Below are 19,752 nucleotides of genomic sequence, written 5' to 3'. Positions count from 1 at the left end.
TCCTTCTCTACTATCAATCCTTCTCTCGTATTTCCATTTTTAAATCTATCCTTAACTTTCAAAACCAACTCATTCTCGATTATGCTTTCCACAATGAACAAGCCAGCTTTTGAAATACTTCCCTTGGCCAACGATCACGTTCCAAATTTGGAATGACCTAGAACAGAAATGTTGGAAAAGTTAAGAAGCTATCTCAAGTTTTTCATTCTGGTTACTTAATTTCAACCTGATTGCATGCTTTTGGTTTGAGGAAAAAAAAACATTTGGATTCATTTTATGAGCCAAAATTAACCGAAAAAATTTCTTATTCGCTGTGTTGTTCCTCAGTGCTTGCTGACTTTGCTAGGCTCGTCTCTGTTTCGCTCTCTTATATTCTCCCTCCCTCTCCTTTCCTTGCTTTGGTTATGAACTCTTTATTCATGAAGAAAACAAAAATGAATACCTTAATATTAAATATATACTTAAATTTGGAATTTGATCCAGAGGCCTTCAGCAGTTGAGCTTCTATTTATGGATCTATACGCGAATAGAAAATGCAAATTAAGTCTCATTCTGGGAGCAATAAACACAGTTTAATAAACCCTTATAATATTAACTACATATATTGTTTCAGTTCATGCAGTTACAATCGCATTATTTATAAGTAGACAACAAGACTTTATACTACTAATGATTCGTCTTCCTGCAGTTGTTTCTGATCTCCCCATCAGTACCAGTGAGTGGACCCAGATCTCCCATTTTCAGGATTGCATTCGCAAAATCAAACAAGAAAGCAGACGAGTTGGCACCGTAGGTGATGACCTGAAAGTCTGCAGACCCACCATTGTAGAGCTGCTGATCAGAATGCAGCAGGCCCTTCAAGCTCAGTAGGTCCTTGTAATAAGCATTGTCAAAAGTTCTTTTGCTTATTTTATCAAGAGGAGACAGATTCTCGTCACCCCCGGTAGCTGGGCAACTACTCTTCAGGGATGAAGCGAAGGATCTATCAATGTTTTTCTCCCCGTAGATACGAGCTCTAAAATTTAAACACCTAGCTTGTCCTATGGTGTGAGCTCCTGAAAGAGCCACCATTTCCTCCATAGTGAAGCCTTTGTTGGAGAAACTAAAGATGAGATCACTCAGATTCGATGCTGGGGAAGGGAGGTCAGTGTTTGCTGTGCTAAAGCTTGCTGTAGTCGAATCTCTTCTTCCCAACTGAACCGTCCATGGAAGCCCACCCAACTGCAAGACATGCACAAATCTTGATAAATATGAAAGCATATACATACGAAACAACCACTATAAGCTAGCTAGAGGTGATGAGTGATGCTTACAGCTACAACCGAGTCGCGAGCAGCAACGGCGACAATATCAGCACACGAGACCACACCAGGGCAGATGCTCTCGACTTTGGATTTTATGATGTCTATCTCATCAAACCCTCCAAGTGAATTATTGTTTGGCTTAGCAGTCTTCTCTCCAGTGAAGGTTGGGGTGTCGTCCAAAAGGACAGATGCATCACAACCCTGTAGCACATACACGTAAACATGCAACATACACTGCTGTTAATATCTCTGAAGTGCACTGTAATGAAAATATATACTGGAGAAACAGAAGGAATGGAAAAGAAATGCTAAAAAAGAACGAAGATCGATCGATGGAGGTAGGGTAGAAAAACTTGCATTCACGAAGCAGTCGTGAAAATGCAGGCGTAGAAAGTCAGCACCCGTCTGAGCTTCTTTGAAAAGCAGGTCCTCCACAGCGGACTTGATGGTTGACAGAGCATTGGGACATGAAGAGTCATAATAGTTGGGGGATAGCTTAGCAGAGGCCACCCCCAGAACCAGAAACACTGAGAAAATTGCGACCAAAGAGGAAGAAATACAAGCCAAGACTTATGAGTCTCAAAGAGAAGGAAAACAGTGGATGAAAAGCACTGCCTCAGAATCCCATTATTTATAGACCCTGCGCGAGGGAGAGAGAGGAGGGAGAGAACCGATCACAGTTGGCCTATCGGGCTACTCTCAGTTGGATAGATATACTGATATAGCACTGAGGAAGTTGAGTGGAAATTTCCTTTTTACAAAAATAGATAAAATAAATGGAAATTAAGAAGAGAAATCACCCCTCACAAACATTGTCACTTAATGCAACATTATCTCTTCTACTGTATCGGCTAAAAATAGTTCAGAGGAAGTGCAGGAGGAGATAATTTCCTATCTACAAAGATAGATCAATTAAATAAATGTTAGGAAAAGACACTACCCCTCACAAACATCGTGACTTACAAAATCATCTCGTCTACTGGATGAAAATGTTGCTTTATTTGACATCCATGATCGAATCATTGGTAGTTTTGATAATTGTTTTAATTTCTTTATTTATTTTTTTGAGTTTCTTACATGGGTGTGTAATGGTGCCAATTTATTACTCTGACCAATCCCAGTCAATTTGAGTATGCAAAGCAGAAAGTTCAATGTCAGCTGATGTCTCATAACGGATAATTGGTGTTAATTTATTTTAGTTTCTTGCATCACTTTGCTTCCAGTGTGGGTTTGATTCTCCATTTAAGTATATGAGAGAATAAGTTATCCATACCATTGAGGATATTATGGTTTTACCAACTATTTGAATTGTAGTCAAAATTACTATATTATCTCTCCATAATGCTTTTATGCATGTTTTCATTGGCCTCTGCATGCATAAAAGAGATCATCACACCAATGTGAATCACCTACTTTCAAGGATATTATTGTAAACTACCTTTTATGTATACTCTTTACCACAAAATCACATATAAATCTCACCTTTGAAATTGGATAATTAAGGTAGGATTGATCACCCTAAAGTATGGTGACTTGAAAAAGAGCTATTCATATGACATCAGAAAATAAAACTAATTCCAAAATTGTTTTCTACCTTTTTATTTATTGTCCAACCCAACTAAGGGAAGTGAGTTTGTTTTGTGTCATTCTCATGCAATAACCATCTACCTCCACACATAGGCATTTTCTTTTCCTTCTTTTTTTGTTGAGGGGGGGGGGGGTAAATATCTACACGTAGGTTGATGACTATATAAGTCACCTTCAACATTAAACTATTAATAATTTTTTTAAGGAATAATTAAGTTTATCTTATATATTCATTCAAATGGTTGTTTTGAACCAACCAATCAGGAAAGGCAAGAATTCTCAATGCATTCTAATTATGGACCAAATGTTTTATCTATGAAGAAGATTTTGAAGAAAAATCAACTTTGAAGTGAAGAAAAGCATGTGGGGACACAAAGATGATGCAAAGCAATTATGCCTTAAGTTCTCTTCGTAGTAGCAGTAGTACACTAATGCTAGTATATATGTGGCTAATATCCTAGTTTAATGGATTTGTCCATTCATCTTATTAATTCCAAATAACTTTAAATCTTATGTTTACAAGATGTATGAATATTATTCTGACCAACTAGTTGGATCGGATCACCCATTAATCGAGAGTCGACTGGACTTGATTGTGTTCAAAAACAAAAAAGTCGAGTGAGCTAATCGTGTTGATCGACAAAGCCACCTTTATTGCCAAACTTAAATTGTGAAGCAATACCATTAGCATTGCGGTTTTAAGAAATCAAAGTGCTTAGACAATTAGGAATTTAGAGTTAGGAGTGTGTACTGTGCATTGCATTGATGGGGATATTTCTACTCACCTTACTTATAGTAAACGTGTAGGACACATAAGGCTCCCGTCTGATTGTCCACATAAGACAAGGTACAATGGATGAAGAGTTTGATATGAAATGACATGCAAATGATGTTAAAGATTAATAAGTCTAGATGGATATATATATATAATACATGAAAGGAAAGAAAAATTAATTACGTTAATCTAAATTCAGGTTTTTAAGGGTACTGTTGAGGAGTACTTGATCTTACACTGCATGTGAACTTCCATCATCTTTGGTAGATAATAAATGACTTTAAATAAATGCAGTTTTCCTTCACCTAATGTACAGGAGAATCTTTTACAATAAAGAACATTGCCTCAATTTAGTCTACAAAATCAGATATGAGATCAACTTGCTTGGTTAATTCAAACAATCCAATTCTACTTTTAGAGTTGTTCTACCCAATTTTTTCAATCAAGTTGATCAGTAAAAATCTCATCATAGTTAATGCATGTGAAAATAATTGGAGCTCTTAATGGAGAAGCATCTCTCTCAATAATTGGAGCTCTTAATGAAAAAGCATATATCTTTCTTTCATATTAATCGAAGAAATTTTTATCTTTTATATCTTGGCCATGGAAAGAGTGGGGCTGTCTTTTGAATTTTAAAATTTATATATATACTAAGATGTATAGCACCATACGTATGATATTAGTCTAACCATACGTTGACGTTAAGCCTCTATTATGTCACGTGTTTTAAAAGAAAAGGAGGTTTAAGACTGATGTGACCATTACATGAACTCATGCAAGGATTAATAATTCATTTTACTTGAAACTGATGGTGGTGTGATAGGTAGGGAGTTAAATTTCTTAAGTGTAAACATAATAGTTTGTCACTGAAAGGATATATATAATATATATATATATAATTTGTTTTTTCTATATATTTTTATGTAACCCAAATATTATTAATAACTGAGGTAGCTGAAATTTGTGGAGCACTACCTCAAACTCCCATTACTTGTAGATCTCAATTCTTAATGATCGAGAGAGAGGGAAGACAAAAGGCAATCACAATTGGACCATAATTGGCCATGAAAGCATATTGAGCTACGCTAGTCAGCCTGTCACAATGAGGAAGCTATAATAATAACTAAATCAAGAGAAAGTTTTCTTTTTATAAAAATAAATAATCAGGAAAAGAAAATTCCACCTATAAATATTGTGGTTTGCATGTCCATTTCTCTCGTAGGGTAGATTAAAATTTTGGTTTCTAACCCAATTACTGTAGTTTTGAAGTTCTTTAGATTAAAAAAAAAAAAAAAAAAAAAAAAAAAAAAAAAAAGGCTTCTTGCAAGGATTGTAATGGTGTCAATGGGTTAGTCTAGACCAATTCAATTTAATTTTTAGTATGAGAAGGAGAGAACTCAACATATGATATCCCATATAGAATGGTCAATTTAGTTTTGATGTTAGTTTCGTTTCTTGCATTACTTTGCTTCCACTTCGGGTTTGTTTTGGGTTTTATTTGCCATACATATATATGGGAGAAAAAGGTCTCACATACCACTTAAGTTATATCCAACTTATTCACTTTCAAACAAGAGAATTTATTTAGCATGTGAAATTTTCTTTGAATTTTTCCATGGCAGGGTTATTTGGAAAGCAATGAAGGTGACCCATAATTACTAGTTTTCATCCCATGAGTAGCGGGAAAACATCATCTATTGTGCACAACAATGCACATATATACCAAATGATTGGCTGAGAAAACAAAGTAAATACAAGACTATTGAGGATTTTTAAAGTTTAAAATTAAGCTTTTAATCTCAGTCAATCATTTGGTATCGACATAAAAATGCACTGCTGTACACAACAGAGGATTTTTTTTTTCTTCCCGTGAGTAGCACCCGTTGTTATCCCCTTGATATTTCCTTAAATGGTAATTTTATTGAATCTCCAATCTTTTTAATTATGTATATAGTGAATACATAAGAGATTGTAAATACTCTTAAACTAAAATAGGGAAAACAGAAGAGATTGTAAATGCACCAACTGACCAACCAAACAATATTCTTAAACTAAAATAGGGAAAACAAAAGAGATTGTAAATACACCAACTTACCAACCAAACAATATTATTTCTTCCATATATGAGCACATCAACCTTTAAGAAGTGAATCTCCTCATTGTAATGCCTTTGTGCATGTTCTAACTGAGCATTGAGCATACCTTGAGAATGGCTTACTTCCTTGCACCTTCATTTTCTCCTTTTCTTGCGGTTTTTATTTGTGCAATAAGCATTCTGTGTGGTGCCATCGGAGAAGATAGAAAGTCAAGTAATATCTGAATCTCTATTATTATCCTTACACTTACCCTCAAGATCAACATGAGAACCATCAACATAGATAAAGATATCACATCTTACAGGCTCATTGGATAGAAAAATGCAAGAATAATAATAAAGATTCAGATATTACTAGCCTTTCTATCTTCTTCGATGGCACCACACAAAATGCATATTGCCCAAATGAAAACCGCAAGAAAAGGAGAAAATAAAGGTGCAAGGAAGTAAGTCATTCCTCAAGGCATGCTCAATGCTCAGTTAGAACATGCGCAAAAGCATTGCAATGAGGAGTTTCATTTTTTAAAGGTTGAGGTGCTCATATATGGAAGCAAGAATATTGTTTGGTTGGTAAGTTGGTGTATTTACAACTTCTTCTGTTTTTCCTATTTTAGTTTAAGAATATTGTTTGGTTGGTAAGTTGGTGGTTTTACAATCTTTTCTGTTTTCCCTCTATTAGTTTGTCATCCCTACCCACTTATTGTTTTCTTGCCATATTTTTGATCAATCAATATCACCCTACTTTGTATATGCTTCCAAAACATTAACTATTACATACATTTATTAATATTTTAGCAGTAAAGTAAAATTTATTATCAGATAAAAAAAAAAATTATTATCAGAAAAGACACATGCTAGATGTAAGGTACAAGATTGTTTAATGATTCTCATAACCAAGGAGGGGAATTCTAAGCTAGGAAAATAGGGAATCACTTACAAAATTCAATGCTTTTAGTAGAAGTAAACACACAATCTTCAAATTTGCTATCAAGCACATCCATTTTTTTTTAATGAATTCAACAACTACATCTATATCCTCCACAATTCACCGGACCCGAGTGGGATTAGTGTCAAACCACTTGATTTGTGATTGCAATAGAGGTGTTAAGTATTCTTTTGTTTTTTAATTGTAATTTTTTTAGGAGAAGTTAAACATTTCAATTCATTTGCAGTATTATCATTAAGATATATAACAATATCAATTTGTAACCAAAACTGAATACCAAATCCAAAACCAAACCAAATTAACTGGGCTCGACCTAACCAAATTAAATTGAATTGTATTTGGATCAATTGATTGCAATCTTAATCGAGAATCTATTTCAGATCCGATTTATAGACTAGAACCCTTGGTTTTAACTAAACCCTAATTGAATAACCGAAATGATTTGGCCTATTCAATGTTTTATTTTCAAAGGAATATTAATGTATTACCATATTAGGTTTAAACCTTATCCTACAATTATGTCATCAACTAATTCAAATTTGAGCAACTCTTTTAATTTAAAAAAATATATAATTAGTAGTTGACTATCTTGATTTTTAAACTTAAGATCAAGAATTTGAATCTCCTCGGGACCAGGGGTGAAGCTCGCCTTATATTTAAGTAATATGTAAAATCTCCCCCTTTCAGCATACAATCAAGGTGCGCCCAAGGAAAGAAATTTCGGCGAATTTCGCCAGAGGGCGAAACAAAAATGCGGTCGAAACCCGATATTACAATATTTCTGGCCGAACTTCCAAATTTCGCCGGAAAATCGTCGATTTTCCGGCCAAACTTCGTGGGTAGCAGGCTCTCCGCTGAAAAACCCTGAAGAAATTTCCTAACCCTAAACAGAAGATAAAATCCTACCCACAACCTAAAATTTCAAACCCAGATCTCACACCAAACATATTCAACAGAACCCAACAAGAAATCAAAAATCACCAACATGCATCCGATGTTTCTTTCCCTTATACAAACAAACAGGAACAGCAGAGACTTTTAAACTCTTAGATCTCACGAACTCTTGCCGGCCTAGATACCGAAAATTAAAACACAAGAATAAAAATAAAAGAAAATAGGAGAGTATACGGCTAACTTTGGCGAAATCAAAATTGATATTAGAGTATACACACCGATTTAAGCGAATGGGATTGAAATGCTGCAAACGGGAACGAAATTTTTTTGCAGCTTCGTTGGCTCGTGTTTGGTCCGTGATTCTGCAGACACAAGAGTGTGAAAGAGAAACTACAATTCCCATAATCACTCAAACTCACAAAAAAGGTTTGAACGAGAAGAGAGAGAAAGTGAGAGCGGTTCCCTTGTTGATACTGAAATCCTAACCTCACAGGCTGCAAAACGTGGGGCGCCAGGGGATCCGGAAAACCCAAAAAAAAGAGAGAAAGAGAGAAAGGGAAAGAAATCCCGACGAACTCTCCCCCGGATCTCGGCGATATCGCCATTTCGCCGGGGCCGGCGACCATCGGCTCGTCCCGGGTGCGCCTATGGCAAATTGGAGAGGGAGAGAACTGAAGTAGAGATAGTGGCCAATTTTGGTGGATTAATCAAAATTTTTTTTAAATATTACAAATTTTGAAAAATAATATTATATTTATATTATTATTATTTATTCATTTTGAGGTAAAGGTGTTGGATTCTAGTTTAGTTATTTTTTTTTTGGTAATTAGAGGTGGTTAATTTTGTCTTAGAATGATTATCAATAAAAATGAGAACTATGTTTTAGATTGGACAAATGTCACACAAGCAGTGTGTGGATTGAATTTTTTTTCTTTCAATCCATGTGGGTAGAGCAGGGGTGTAAATGGATAATCAAAATTCGCTTCCGAATTTGCATTTATATCCGATAGGATATCTAAATCCATCCAATTACTAATAGGACGCGAATTGTTTACCCAAAAAAAAAATAGGACGCGAATACAGTAATACCTTTTCCAACTGATTATTATCCGTCTAATAGAATTATCCTAATTAAATTACTTTATGGGATGCGTCTTCCTACTTTTATAAAATTTGTACTTAAGATTTGTGAATATATTCTAAAGTTTCTAGTAAAATAAATAAAAAGGATAAATAATGGTGAAGAAATTTAAGAAAATAAAAGACTAAAATGAGCAATTTTTTTTTGTTAAATTCTTAAATATCAAACTTAATCCGCACAAATAAAATGGTAAAGATATCAACAGGTAATCAAAAATTTGTATTCAATCTGTATTCATAACTATTTAGAAAATTCTATTTTAAAAATAATTATTCAAATATTATAGAGTCCATCCGAAAACTAATAGGATATTATCGGAATCCTTGTGAATATAAGAGGATATGGATATACTATTATCATTATCTGGTCTGAATCCAATCTGTTTACATCCCTAGGGTGGAGTATCCAGACTTAGGAGATGTTTGCCAATTTTACATATTTGTGGGGTGTCTTTGCTTATTACCATATATATCGGGGTGTTCTTGATATTGTCACTTTTGTTTTTGATTTTTGCTAATTATACTTTCAATTTTAATTTTTAAATACATTTTTCCAAAATTTTTAATTTATTTTCTAGTTGGTTTATAAATTTATTAATACTTATACTTTACTTCCCAAATTTGAGTCGGTGTAAGATTGGTGAACTTTAGGGCATCATAAATTTTATGTAAAAAAGGAATCAACTAATTTGTGCTAGAATTTTTTAAAACAAGTGACATGCGTGCTGATTAGAATAAGACATCAAAGCAGTGGACTAGCCAAATCGTCTCACAGACCCAATCGGCCTTCATATCCTCGAGACTATTCTCAGATAATTTGCAATAAGCACATGAAATCTACCATTTCTTGAGAAAGAAAAAGAATGGTAAATCAAAATTTCTGGCTCTTAAGATAGACATGAAAAAAAGCCTACGACCGCTTGAAATGGGCTTTCATTGAAAGAGTTTTTTAGGGCCTGTTTGGTTACATGAGTCTGGAGATTTCAAATATCTAGAGATTTCAAATTTATAGATTTCAAATCATGGAGTTATAATTTAAAAATTAGATGTTTGGTTGGGAATGAAATATGATCAACTAAAAACTATTTGATCGCGTGATTTTGTGATGTTCAATGTAGCTTTTTGAAACTCCGTTTCATCCCACCCATAATCTACAAATTCCGTTTTAGTGAAAGTGAATCTCAGATTTCATGAATCTGTTTTCCCGGGTTATTTCGATTCTGATTCCGCTCTCGTTCTGTACCCGCCCTTGAATGGTTTTTAGTGTTTGGTGGATCCAAAGAGTTGTAGCATGTATTACATAAGCAAGCTTCCAAGTTTTGATCAATGGAGTGGCCGAAGGTGATATCCAGCCAACGAGAGGCATTTGTCAAGGGGACCCACTCTCTCTATCAATCTTCATTTTTTGCGCTCAAGCACTTTCAGCAGTGATCACTGATACAGGTGGTTTTCTACCTGACCAGCTTTAGACTTGGGTGGGGGCTGAACCAAACACTCGGTCGGGACAGTTACCGGCTATCTAAAGTAGAGCGTCATTTACGTTGGACCTACATGGCAAGAACGTTATAGATAGAAGGTAACTACAAGGATGATTGAGCGAGACGAATGACAAGGAAGAGTAGTCCAGGGAGAGATAGCAACTCTCGACGAGAGACCCGCCCAGCACAGAAAAGGTAATACATACTTTATAAAAGCAAAGACTCACCCCTCTGGTAAGCATCCAATAAATTCTAAACATAACCCTGTGTAATTTTCGCACGGGATCTTAATCTGTTCATTGTCTAACTTAGCCATAGGAGGCGGTTGCCCGGCATACATGCCGACTCGCATCTAACCTTTCTTACGGGACTCATCGTCTTGGGAACCAGAAGGAGCTTAGTCGGCATCACAATAGTAACTGAAACGCATCAGTAAGAGGTCTTAAAATCAGAAATGGGAGGGCCAAGCATATCACCCATCTCATGTTTGTGGATGATACAATCCTCTTTTAAGCTATGGTGAGCAACTTAAAAGGTTGTATTGACATTTATTACAGGCAAGTGGTTAAGTTGTGAATCTTAAGAAGTTTACACTTGGCTTCAATGCCAATACTCATACAAAACTCAGACGTTGGTTCTCTAGGGTGCTTAAGACACGAGATGGGGCCGAGAAGTACCTCGGTTTACCCTCTTTGAGAGTGTAGTCAAGGTGTGCGTAAACTCACCCGGGTGATCTTCAGTTAAAAAAAAATAAAAAAAGGGTATAGGATTATCTAAAAAAATCCCATAACCATGGAATATATTATGCACAATGTCATACATGCTAACAATCCAAACCTCCGAGCCAGGGAGTCATCGACAAAGTTTTGTTTTCTTCTTACGAAAGTAAACATGTGATTTTCAAATTTGCTTGTGAACACATCAATATCCTCCGGAATACACCAAATCCCAAGTGTTCCTTCGAAGTTAATTGAATTGTAAATGCAACAGAGTCATTGAGTATTTCGTTGGTATTTATTATGGAAGAATTTGAATTCATTTTCATTATTGATATATTTAGGGTATCAATTTGTGATCAAATTCAAAACTAAACCAAATTAACCGGTCCAGACTTAACCAAATTAAATTAATGGAATAAATTAACCGATTGCAACCTTAATCGAAGACTGATTTATAAACTAGGACTGTTGGTTCTAACTAAAAATCCTTTAAACTGAAAAACAGATCTGATTCTTTTTTGGGTAATTTTCATCTGGACCCCTGAGGTTTGGTTTATGTCATTTTTAGTCCAAAAAAATTGAAACTTTGCATCTGCCTCCCCTGTAGTATAGAAAAAGTCAATTTAAGGACAAATTATCACTTTTATGACAAATTTGCCCTTCTTTTTTTTTTAAAAAAAAATTTAAACAAAACATGAAGAAAAAAATTCAAATTCAAATCTTTGAACCAGAGAAATGCGATTGTTAGCATTCGAAATCAAAAGAGTTGTTTAAGATCGAAACATCATGCCATTCAAAATCAAAAGAGTTGTTTAAGATCGAAACACATGCCATTCGAAATCAAAAGAATTGTTTAAGATCGAAACATCATGCCCTTGAACCTCGCGTCGAAGCTCTGCCACTTGAAGTTTTCTTAACCCTTCGAGCCATGGAATCACATCTTTCTTATCGTCGGAAGTTTCAGATTTGTCTTCTCCGACACAGTCTTATCTTCGAGCCATGGAATCACATCTTTCTTATCGTCGGACGTTTCAGATTTGTCTTCTTATCGTCTTTCGTCATGAACCGGTGTTTAAGGTCATGATACTTCAGTTTATAGTTCTGTGGCTTCAGAAGACGAAGAGAAGTGTTTCGGTTCTGTATTTCCATAGCCATAGAGTCCCAGCTATTGGTTCCATGATGGTTAATGGCACATGCCAACAACAACTTCTCCCAAATCCCCAATGATTGCTTCACAACATCTTCGACTTTAGCCATGGTTTCTCATATCTGACGCTCCATCAACCTTTCTACAATTCGTAGATAATTTTTTTTTTTTCAAAACTAGGGTTTTTTTCCCTTTTTATTTCTCTTCGGATTTCTCGTCAGTTAATGAAAATTTACTTTTTTCAAATTCTTGAATCTTGTTTCCACTTACCTGAGTTTTCCAAAGTAGCCCCGTGAAGCAAGAGAGTTTAAGCTAAGGATTCAAAGTTTAAATGAGTTGAATGAAGAAACATTCAAGTGTTTGATGTTCTTAGAGCAGTTGTGGTGTTTCGCTACAGTTCTGAAGAACGGGATTTTGAGAATCACAAATGAATATTAACTTCTTCTTCTTTTTTTTTTCATTTTTATTTCCTATGTTTTTGTTTAAATTAAAAAAAAAAAAAAGGGTAAATTTGTCATGAAAGTGATAATTTGTCCTTAAATTGACTTTTTCTATAGTACAGGGGAGGTAGATGTAAAGTTTCAGTTTTTTTGGACTAAAAATGACATAGACCAAACCTCAGGGGGTCCAGATGAAAATTACCCTTCTTTTTTATGGTGTGAATACAAGCGCTAATCCTTAATAGTACCCACCTGAATACATGCTGGAATTGATAATGTTTTCCTTTTCCACTCTCAATCCTCCTCTCGTAGTTACCTTAATGTGGTCAAGGATCACATTAATTACCAACTTAAAATAAACTGGAACAGGAATGTTGAAAAAACTAGAAAGCTATATCAAGGTTTATGTTCTGGTTAATTAAATTCAACCTGACTCATTTTGGTTAGAGGATAAAAGCATATGGACTATAGAGCTTTAAAGCATAGTTGCACTGGTGTGACAGAATCTTGAGAGTGACTTGACTTGTAGCTCAAACCTATTTGAGTTTCCATGGAATCTTCAAACTCAACTGCTGCAATTCTTATCAGGGTTTTCCACTTGATCTGCGTCCATGGAAATTTTCTTGTAACTTCAATTTTCTGGAACTATATATGGATAAACATACACCCTCAACTCCAAGTCCCAACTCCATAGTCTCACTCAGTAGAGTCTATATTTTAATTGCTGTCTCACCCTATTGAAGTGTTGTGATTTAGTAGAATCATATCTAACTAATCTCATCATAAATATAGGATCTGCAGATCGTTTTCTACAACATTCTTCCAGATCTCCAGTTTTATCTAGCTGTATTGAAGCGAAGGTGAAGCGATACTTCAAAACTATGTTGGTCAAGCTAGTTCATTATCTTTTTGTTTGTAGGATCAAATTCAACCTAAGGAAGCAGTTGCATTACAGAATGCCCATAATAATCCAACTATCTATCACAGACCATGAGATGGATTACAGAAAATAATAAAAACACAAGCAAAATATTTGTTTATATCATGAATATGAAGTTAGAAGCTGTTAATCGAGTGAACAACAACCGGACTTCTGACAGTATGAGTGCCATCTGACCACTCCAGGGAACCAAATGCAGCAGAAGATGCTGGAAATTTGGTCCCAGAAACAGTGACCATAAATGATTTAACCTGATTCAATGACTCGAAATGCAGAACAGTAGGATTAACCGTGACATTAAACACAGACTGGGAAGTGATTGATGTCTCGTATGTGGAGTTTGCTGAGCCAACATTCTTAACTGTCCTTGTAAAGTTACGAACAAAAGGCTCATCTTGTTGAAGAAAAGCTGTCATTGCTGGATAATTGAGATCCAGCTCCGTCCCATTAGTTCCTGCTGCTTGACAAGTAGTGTTGTTATCTCCTGCTAAAAGTCTTACCTTCTTGGTATCCCAGCCTATATTGCAGAGGAATTTGATATAATCATCTTCTACAATTTCATATACCAGACCCGGATTTATCGCTTTCACGGGATCAATATTCCCAGCACCATATGCAAACTCAGCATCTGGGTTCTTGGTGGCGTTCATCCGCAAAGCTGTAGAGATTTTATGAGAAAGAAAAGTTGGATTAAAGCTAATAAATACGGCAAAGCAAATTAATGTAGATAGAACGAGCGTATCACCAGTGGTCATGAGTGCAGATTTGATGGCGGAGGGCGACCAATCTGGGTGAATGGATTTAACATAAGCAGCAGCCCCAGTAGCATGAGGGCACGCCATGGAGGTTCCAGATATTATACTGTACTTCACACTCCTTTCATCACCTTCAACGGTTGATGGTGAAGCAATAGGTGAATATGCAGCCAGGATATCTACCCCTGGGGGCGTTATATCTGGCTGTAAGATTAGAGAGGGAGACCTTGTGATCAGAAAGATATACTAAATGAATGAGAGGCAATGAAGCAACACAGAGAAAGAGAGAGACCTTGAGAATAGATGGTGTAATGCCATTTGGTCCACGAGAAGAAAACGAAGCAACTTCTGGAGCAGATGAATCGTGTATCGCCTCACTCTTCAAGATGTTTGCAGTAGGATTTCTATAGATTAAAAAGTATAAAAATGCTAATTAATTGTGCTTAACTAATTATCCTAATAAAATCTTAAAAATATCTACTAGTCTAGAACCCACATATTGACCAGCTTTATGGGTTCCCAAAACATCACCAAATAACCAATATTGATCATTAATTCATACTCAAATAACAATTTTGAACTTACATTGTGGAGTTAATGTAGGCCTTGACCTGATCACCCTTTTGGAGGATTAAATGTGTTGCAGCAATAGGAAATACTGAAGAGAAGTCAGAAGATTCATCATCTAGTACTATTGTCCCCTGAAGCACCAGCTCGAAATGGTTCTTCTCCCAAACTCAATTCATCACACAGCACAATCTTTCCTGTCACATTCGTCAAGCAGTTACCACTGCAAAGTCTGAAACACAAAAGAAAATAATCTTTGCATATTATTGTCAAGTAAGATCCATACACAATCTACGCTTCCTTGTTTTGATTCTTTCATAACAAAAATGATCCGTTTAGATTTTTTTTTCTTTGTGTGTGTGTGGGGGGGGGGGGAGCGAAAAAAAAGAGTAATCCAAAGGGTTAGTAAATTCATTACCGTGCATCCCCTTCATCACATGGTCGTGATATTACATCTTTTCCATATACTAAAGGAAGACTTGTTCCATTCGAAGTAAAAGAATTAATTGCCATACCCTGACAACAAAAAAGATAACACTTGAATGTGACCATTGTAAATTCGAAGCCTACAACTTTTGGTATTTGACTCCAGTCCCAGGAGGAAACCTCCTAATGAGTGCCCAATGAGATATAGATTCAACCATATATAATATTCTAATCCAAGAGTAGTTATTAGATTTGTCGTAACTCTAGGATTAAAATATTACATGTGGATGAATTCTCTAACACATTGAGCACTCATTCTATTGCTCTATGAATATCTAAACTGAGCAATAAAAGATTAAAAATAAAATAAAAGCCAAAATAGATTTGGTAGGGCATTATTTCTTGATTATTGCCTGTCTGTAGTGCACTTTGTGTCTCCCCTTAATGCCCATGTAGAGGGTGGGGGTATGTAATTCCACTATATGTGTTTTTATTGAGCTTGCCAGATTATTATTATTTTTTATATATCTTTTTCTATTTTTCCTCTAATAATGAAGAATAACATATGGTCACTTAGATGGTGCTAGTACCTGAGTATAGCAATAACATTCATCCCCACCCTCACCTAAAGGATAAAAAGAAATAGAAAAATTGCTTACCAAAGTTGCATAATGCTTCTTACCCGGATGACCTTTCCATTCCCAAGAACAACCTCATTAAAGAAGCGCCGGTCAGTATTGCTTGCTGCAACAGATAGTATCCAAGGTGCCACACTTGCTACTGTTCGCTTGAACGGACCCTCATTTCCACCGGCCTGTGATGTGAGGATTCCTTTCTGCATCGCATGAAATGCCCCTATTGAAATAGGATCAGTGTCGAACGGATTAAATAAAGCCGGTCCTAACGAAACTGAGATGATATCCACTCCATCGGCAATGGCATCATCAAAACCTGCCAGGATATCACTCGTATCGCAACCAGTTGCTGTGCAAACTTTGTAAGCTGCAATCCTTGCTGATGGTACACCACCCTTTGCATTCCCTTGTGCCAATCCATAAAATCCCACATCATATACTAAGGTACCAGCAGCTGTGGAAGCAGTATGTGTTCCATGTCCATCTAAATCCCTTGTTGAGTTATTTTTCTTGGCATAAAATCGAGCACCAATAATCTTGCTGTAGGAGATTAATCGAAAATTGTTACAATACATATGCTTTCTTACAATGGAGATAACATATTATAATTGACTAATATTAATGAACTATTAGACCAAGAGATTTACTTGTTGCATGTAAAATTAAAGCCACCTTCACAAGCACCCTTCCATTTCTTAGGGGGAGCACTAAATCCTTTATCACTGAAACTTTCTGATTCTGGCCATATTCCAGCGTCAAGAATGCCAATAATTAGATCACTCTCAACTTCAGGTTTTCTTATCACAGCACTCGAAAAACCAATGAAGTCCCAAGATCTGGTTGTTTGTAATTGGAGAGTGCTACTAGGAAAAACGGATACCACACCTTCTTTGCCTGGCATTTCAACAAAGATATTATGATGATATTGTCAAAAACTGAAATCTAATTTATAAATTAAAGTTCTTTGGTTAATAACCGGCAAGCTTTTCTCTTTCTTGTTCATTGAGCTTTGCTGCAAATCCATTGAAACTTCTATGATAGCTTCGCACAAAGCTATTTGTTATAGAGCTGCACAAAAAGGTTGATATATTGATAAGAATTTTATAATATTTTTTTAGGTTAATTTAATTGTAGCAAACCATGGAAATACATAGCTGTATCCTCAAATGAACCACTTAATTATTATATATGAAACGAAAAATCTTTATCAAGAAGATTTGATTGTTGATTACATTGCTACAATTTTGTATTAAGTTAACATTCCCATATAACCATTTTGCTCATATTACCATTTTGCTCATATTCTTTTATGCTCTAGATTTCATGTGGCTATATGAAATTTCTAAAAGAAATAAATTGATCAAATTTCATTCCAAAACCTGAAATAAATAAGAAAGCATATTCGAGAATGGCATTAGGTTCATCAACAGAAATATAATTGGAAAAAAAATGCTTTGGGGAGGAGACTTATGGTTAAGATTTTAATTGATCTATCCTAAATTTTTCCCAAAGGAAAATAAGGAAAAAGACTATAGATTCAACTTATCTATACCTTTGCTTATTCTCTATTCCCTCCAAATAAGGAAGTCTTGCATATTGTTCTCCTCTAATCTTTTAAAATGGCTAAATTACCCTCAAATTTTTTCCCCTTTGTCAATTGAAGTAATTCTTTCTATTTTTTGTGTTTCCCTTCCTCACTTTTTCTATGTATGACTAGCTATGTTTTTATTTCCATTTGATGGCTTCTAATAAAAGTGGGGGGGGGGGGGGGGGAGTACATCTAATGTTGCTTAAAGGGTTCTGATAAGAGGAAGTAAGAAAAAGAATTACATTTAATCGCATTGGATGGAATCTTGTTAAATAAGAAGGAGACAAGAAAACTTTAAAAATAAAAAAATCCTAAGGAGGAAGAAAAAAATATAAAAAATGAAAACCTATATCCTCGTTAATATTCCTATTAAAGGAGGGAGAAAAGAAAATAAATAATATATCAAAATAACCAATTAAGAGGGTAAAAATACGAGGTAATTTTGCCAAAATATTAAGGGAAAAAAGAGAGGTATCATACATTTTTCCCAAGGGGAGGGGGTGGTAGTAGTGAACTTTTGAGAGTGAAATTAGAGTAAATAGAGAACAAGTACAAGGGAGAGATTGAAAAATTTTCACGGAATAATAATCAACTTCTTAAATAATTAGCATCTCAAGATGAAGAACAAAGATCACCTAATATTGCTTGAACATGCATGATTGATAGTGAAAAACATTTTAGATAATTTTTAGAAGTATTACCTTTCCTCGAGAACTTCTTCCAGCATGCTTAGGTGGTTAGATGTAGGAGAATATGCTCCTTGAGGAAGTGCACCCATATACACAATATAGATCTGCACAGATTATCAATATATGCATGCTGATCAACAACATGATAGAGCCATGAATACAATTTTATTCATCAACTGCATAATATCCATGCTAATTTAGTTAAGATAGGATGAATTATATCAACTAGTACTTAAGGATACCACTAATCTCATCAAGTAAATATTAGTGACATTGGCCACATAATTCAGCATGATCAACAATCCTACAATGATAATGTCTCTATCAATACTTATATGTAATTCTCCGTATCATAAGGATTAAATAATTTGCCCTCAAGATCAGCATAAGAACCATCAACATAGATAAAGATTTCACATCTTATAGGCTCATTGGATAGAAAAGTGCAAGGATAATAATAGAGATTCACATATTACTTGCCTTTCTATCTTCTCCGATGGCACCACACAAAATGCATATTGCACAAATGAAAACCGCAAGAAAATGAGAAAATGAAGGTGCAAGGAAGTAAGCCATTCCTAAAGGTCTGCTCAATGCTCAATTAGAACAAGCTTAAAAGCATTCAATGAGGAGATTCATTTTTTTAAAGGGGCGAGGTGCTCATATATAGTAGATAGAATATCGTTTGGTTAGTAAGTTGGCGCATTTACAATCTCTTCTGTTTTTCCTATTTTAGTTTAAGAATATTATTTGGTTGGTAAGTTGATGCATTTACAATCTCTTCTGTTTTTTCCTATTTTAGTTTAAGAATATTGTTTGGTTGGTGAGTTGATGCATTTACAATCTCGTCTGTTTTTCCTATTTTAGCTTGTCATCCGTACCCGTATATTGCTTTCTTGCCATATTTTTTATCAATCAAATATCAGCCTACTTTGTATATACTCCCAAGACATTAACTACTATATATATTTATCAAATTTTTAGCAGTAAAATAAATTTTATTTTTAGATCAGAAAAAATAATTTATTTTTAGATCAGAAAAAATAAAATCTATTTGAAAAGGCACATGCTTGACACAAGGTACAGGATTGTTTAGTGGATCTCATAACTAAAGAGTGGAGTTGGGCTACAATGTAGTTCAAGCTAGGGAAATAGGGAATTGCGCACAAAACTCAATTCTTTTTGTACAAAATTAAACACACAATCTTCAAATTTGCTAGTGAGCACATCATTTTTTTTAAATGAATTCAACAACCACATCTATATCCTCCACAATACACCGGATCCGTCAAACCATTTTATTTGTAATTGCAACAGAGGGGTTAAGTATTTCTTTGTTTTTTAATTTTAATTTATTGGAAGAAGTTAAACATTTCAGTTCATTTTGAGTATTATCATTAACATATATATATATATATATATATATATATATATAATTTATTTTTTTTTTTTTTTTTTTTTTTTTTTTTTTTTTTTTTTTTTTTTTATTTTTCGTTTGGGGAAAACATCCTCTGCTATGCACAGCGGTGCACATATATACCAAATGATTGGCTGAGAAAACAAAGTAAATACAAGACTATTGAGGATTTTTAAAATTTAAAACTAAGCTTTTAATCTCAGCCAGTCA

General features: G+C 34.9%; 2 protein-coding genes across 2 annotated transcripts; both read right to left on the bottom strand.

Annotated features, from left to right (window-relative positions):
* Window positions 1–666: 666 nt before the first annotated feature.
* On the bottom strand, window positions 667–12,195 carry LOC149021694 (cationic peroxidase 1-like). The gene is made up of 5 exons (XM_089147475.1): window positions 11,948–12,195; window positions 7,972–7,991; window positions 1,662–1,831; window positions 1,314–1,505; window positions 667–1,221 (listed from the first exon to the last, which is right to left on the bottom strand). Exons 1-5 carry the CDS (start codon window positions 12,193–12,195, stop codon window positions 667–669), a joined length of 1,185 nt encoding a protein of 394 aa, XP_089003601.1.
* A 1,386-nt stretch (window positions 12,196–13,581) lies between these two features.
* On the bottom strand, window positions 13,582–18,701 carry LOC149021693 (subtilisin-like protease SBT4.3). Its single transcript, XM_089147159.1, is given in 11 exon segments — window positions 13,582–14,123; window positions 14,211–14,424; window positions 14,513–14,624; window positions 14,806–14,927; window positions 14,929–15,019; window positions 15,206–15,303; window positions 15,896–16,388; window positions 16,496–16,742; window positions 16,825–16,916; window positions 18,138–18,229; window positions 18,606–18,701. Coding segments are annotated over 11 exon segments (2,199 nt in total).
* Between the last annotated feature and the right edge of the window lie 1,051 nt (window positions 18,702–19,752).

This window comes from Hakea prostrata, chromosome 3, assembly GCF_041222555.1.
Source record: "Hakea prostrata isolate BN-2017 chromosome 3, UWA_Hpros_2, whole genome shotgun sequence".
Classification (NCBI taxonomy): domain Eukaryota; kingdom Viridiplantae; phylum Streptophyta; class Magnoliopsida; order Proteales; family Proteaceae; genus Hakea; species Hakea prostrata.
Note: the sequence above shows the minus strand (reverse complement) of the source record. Positions and strands in the feature narration are given on the sequence as shown.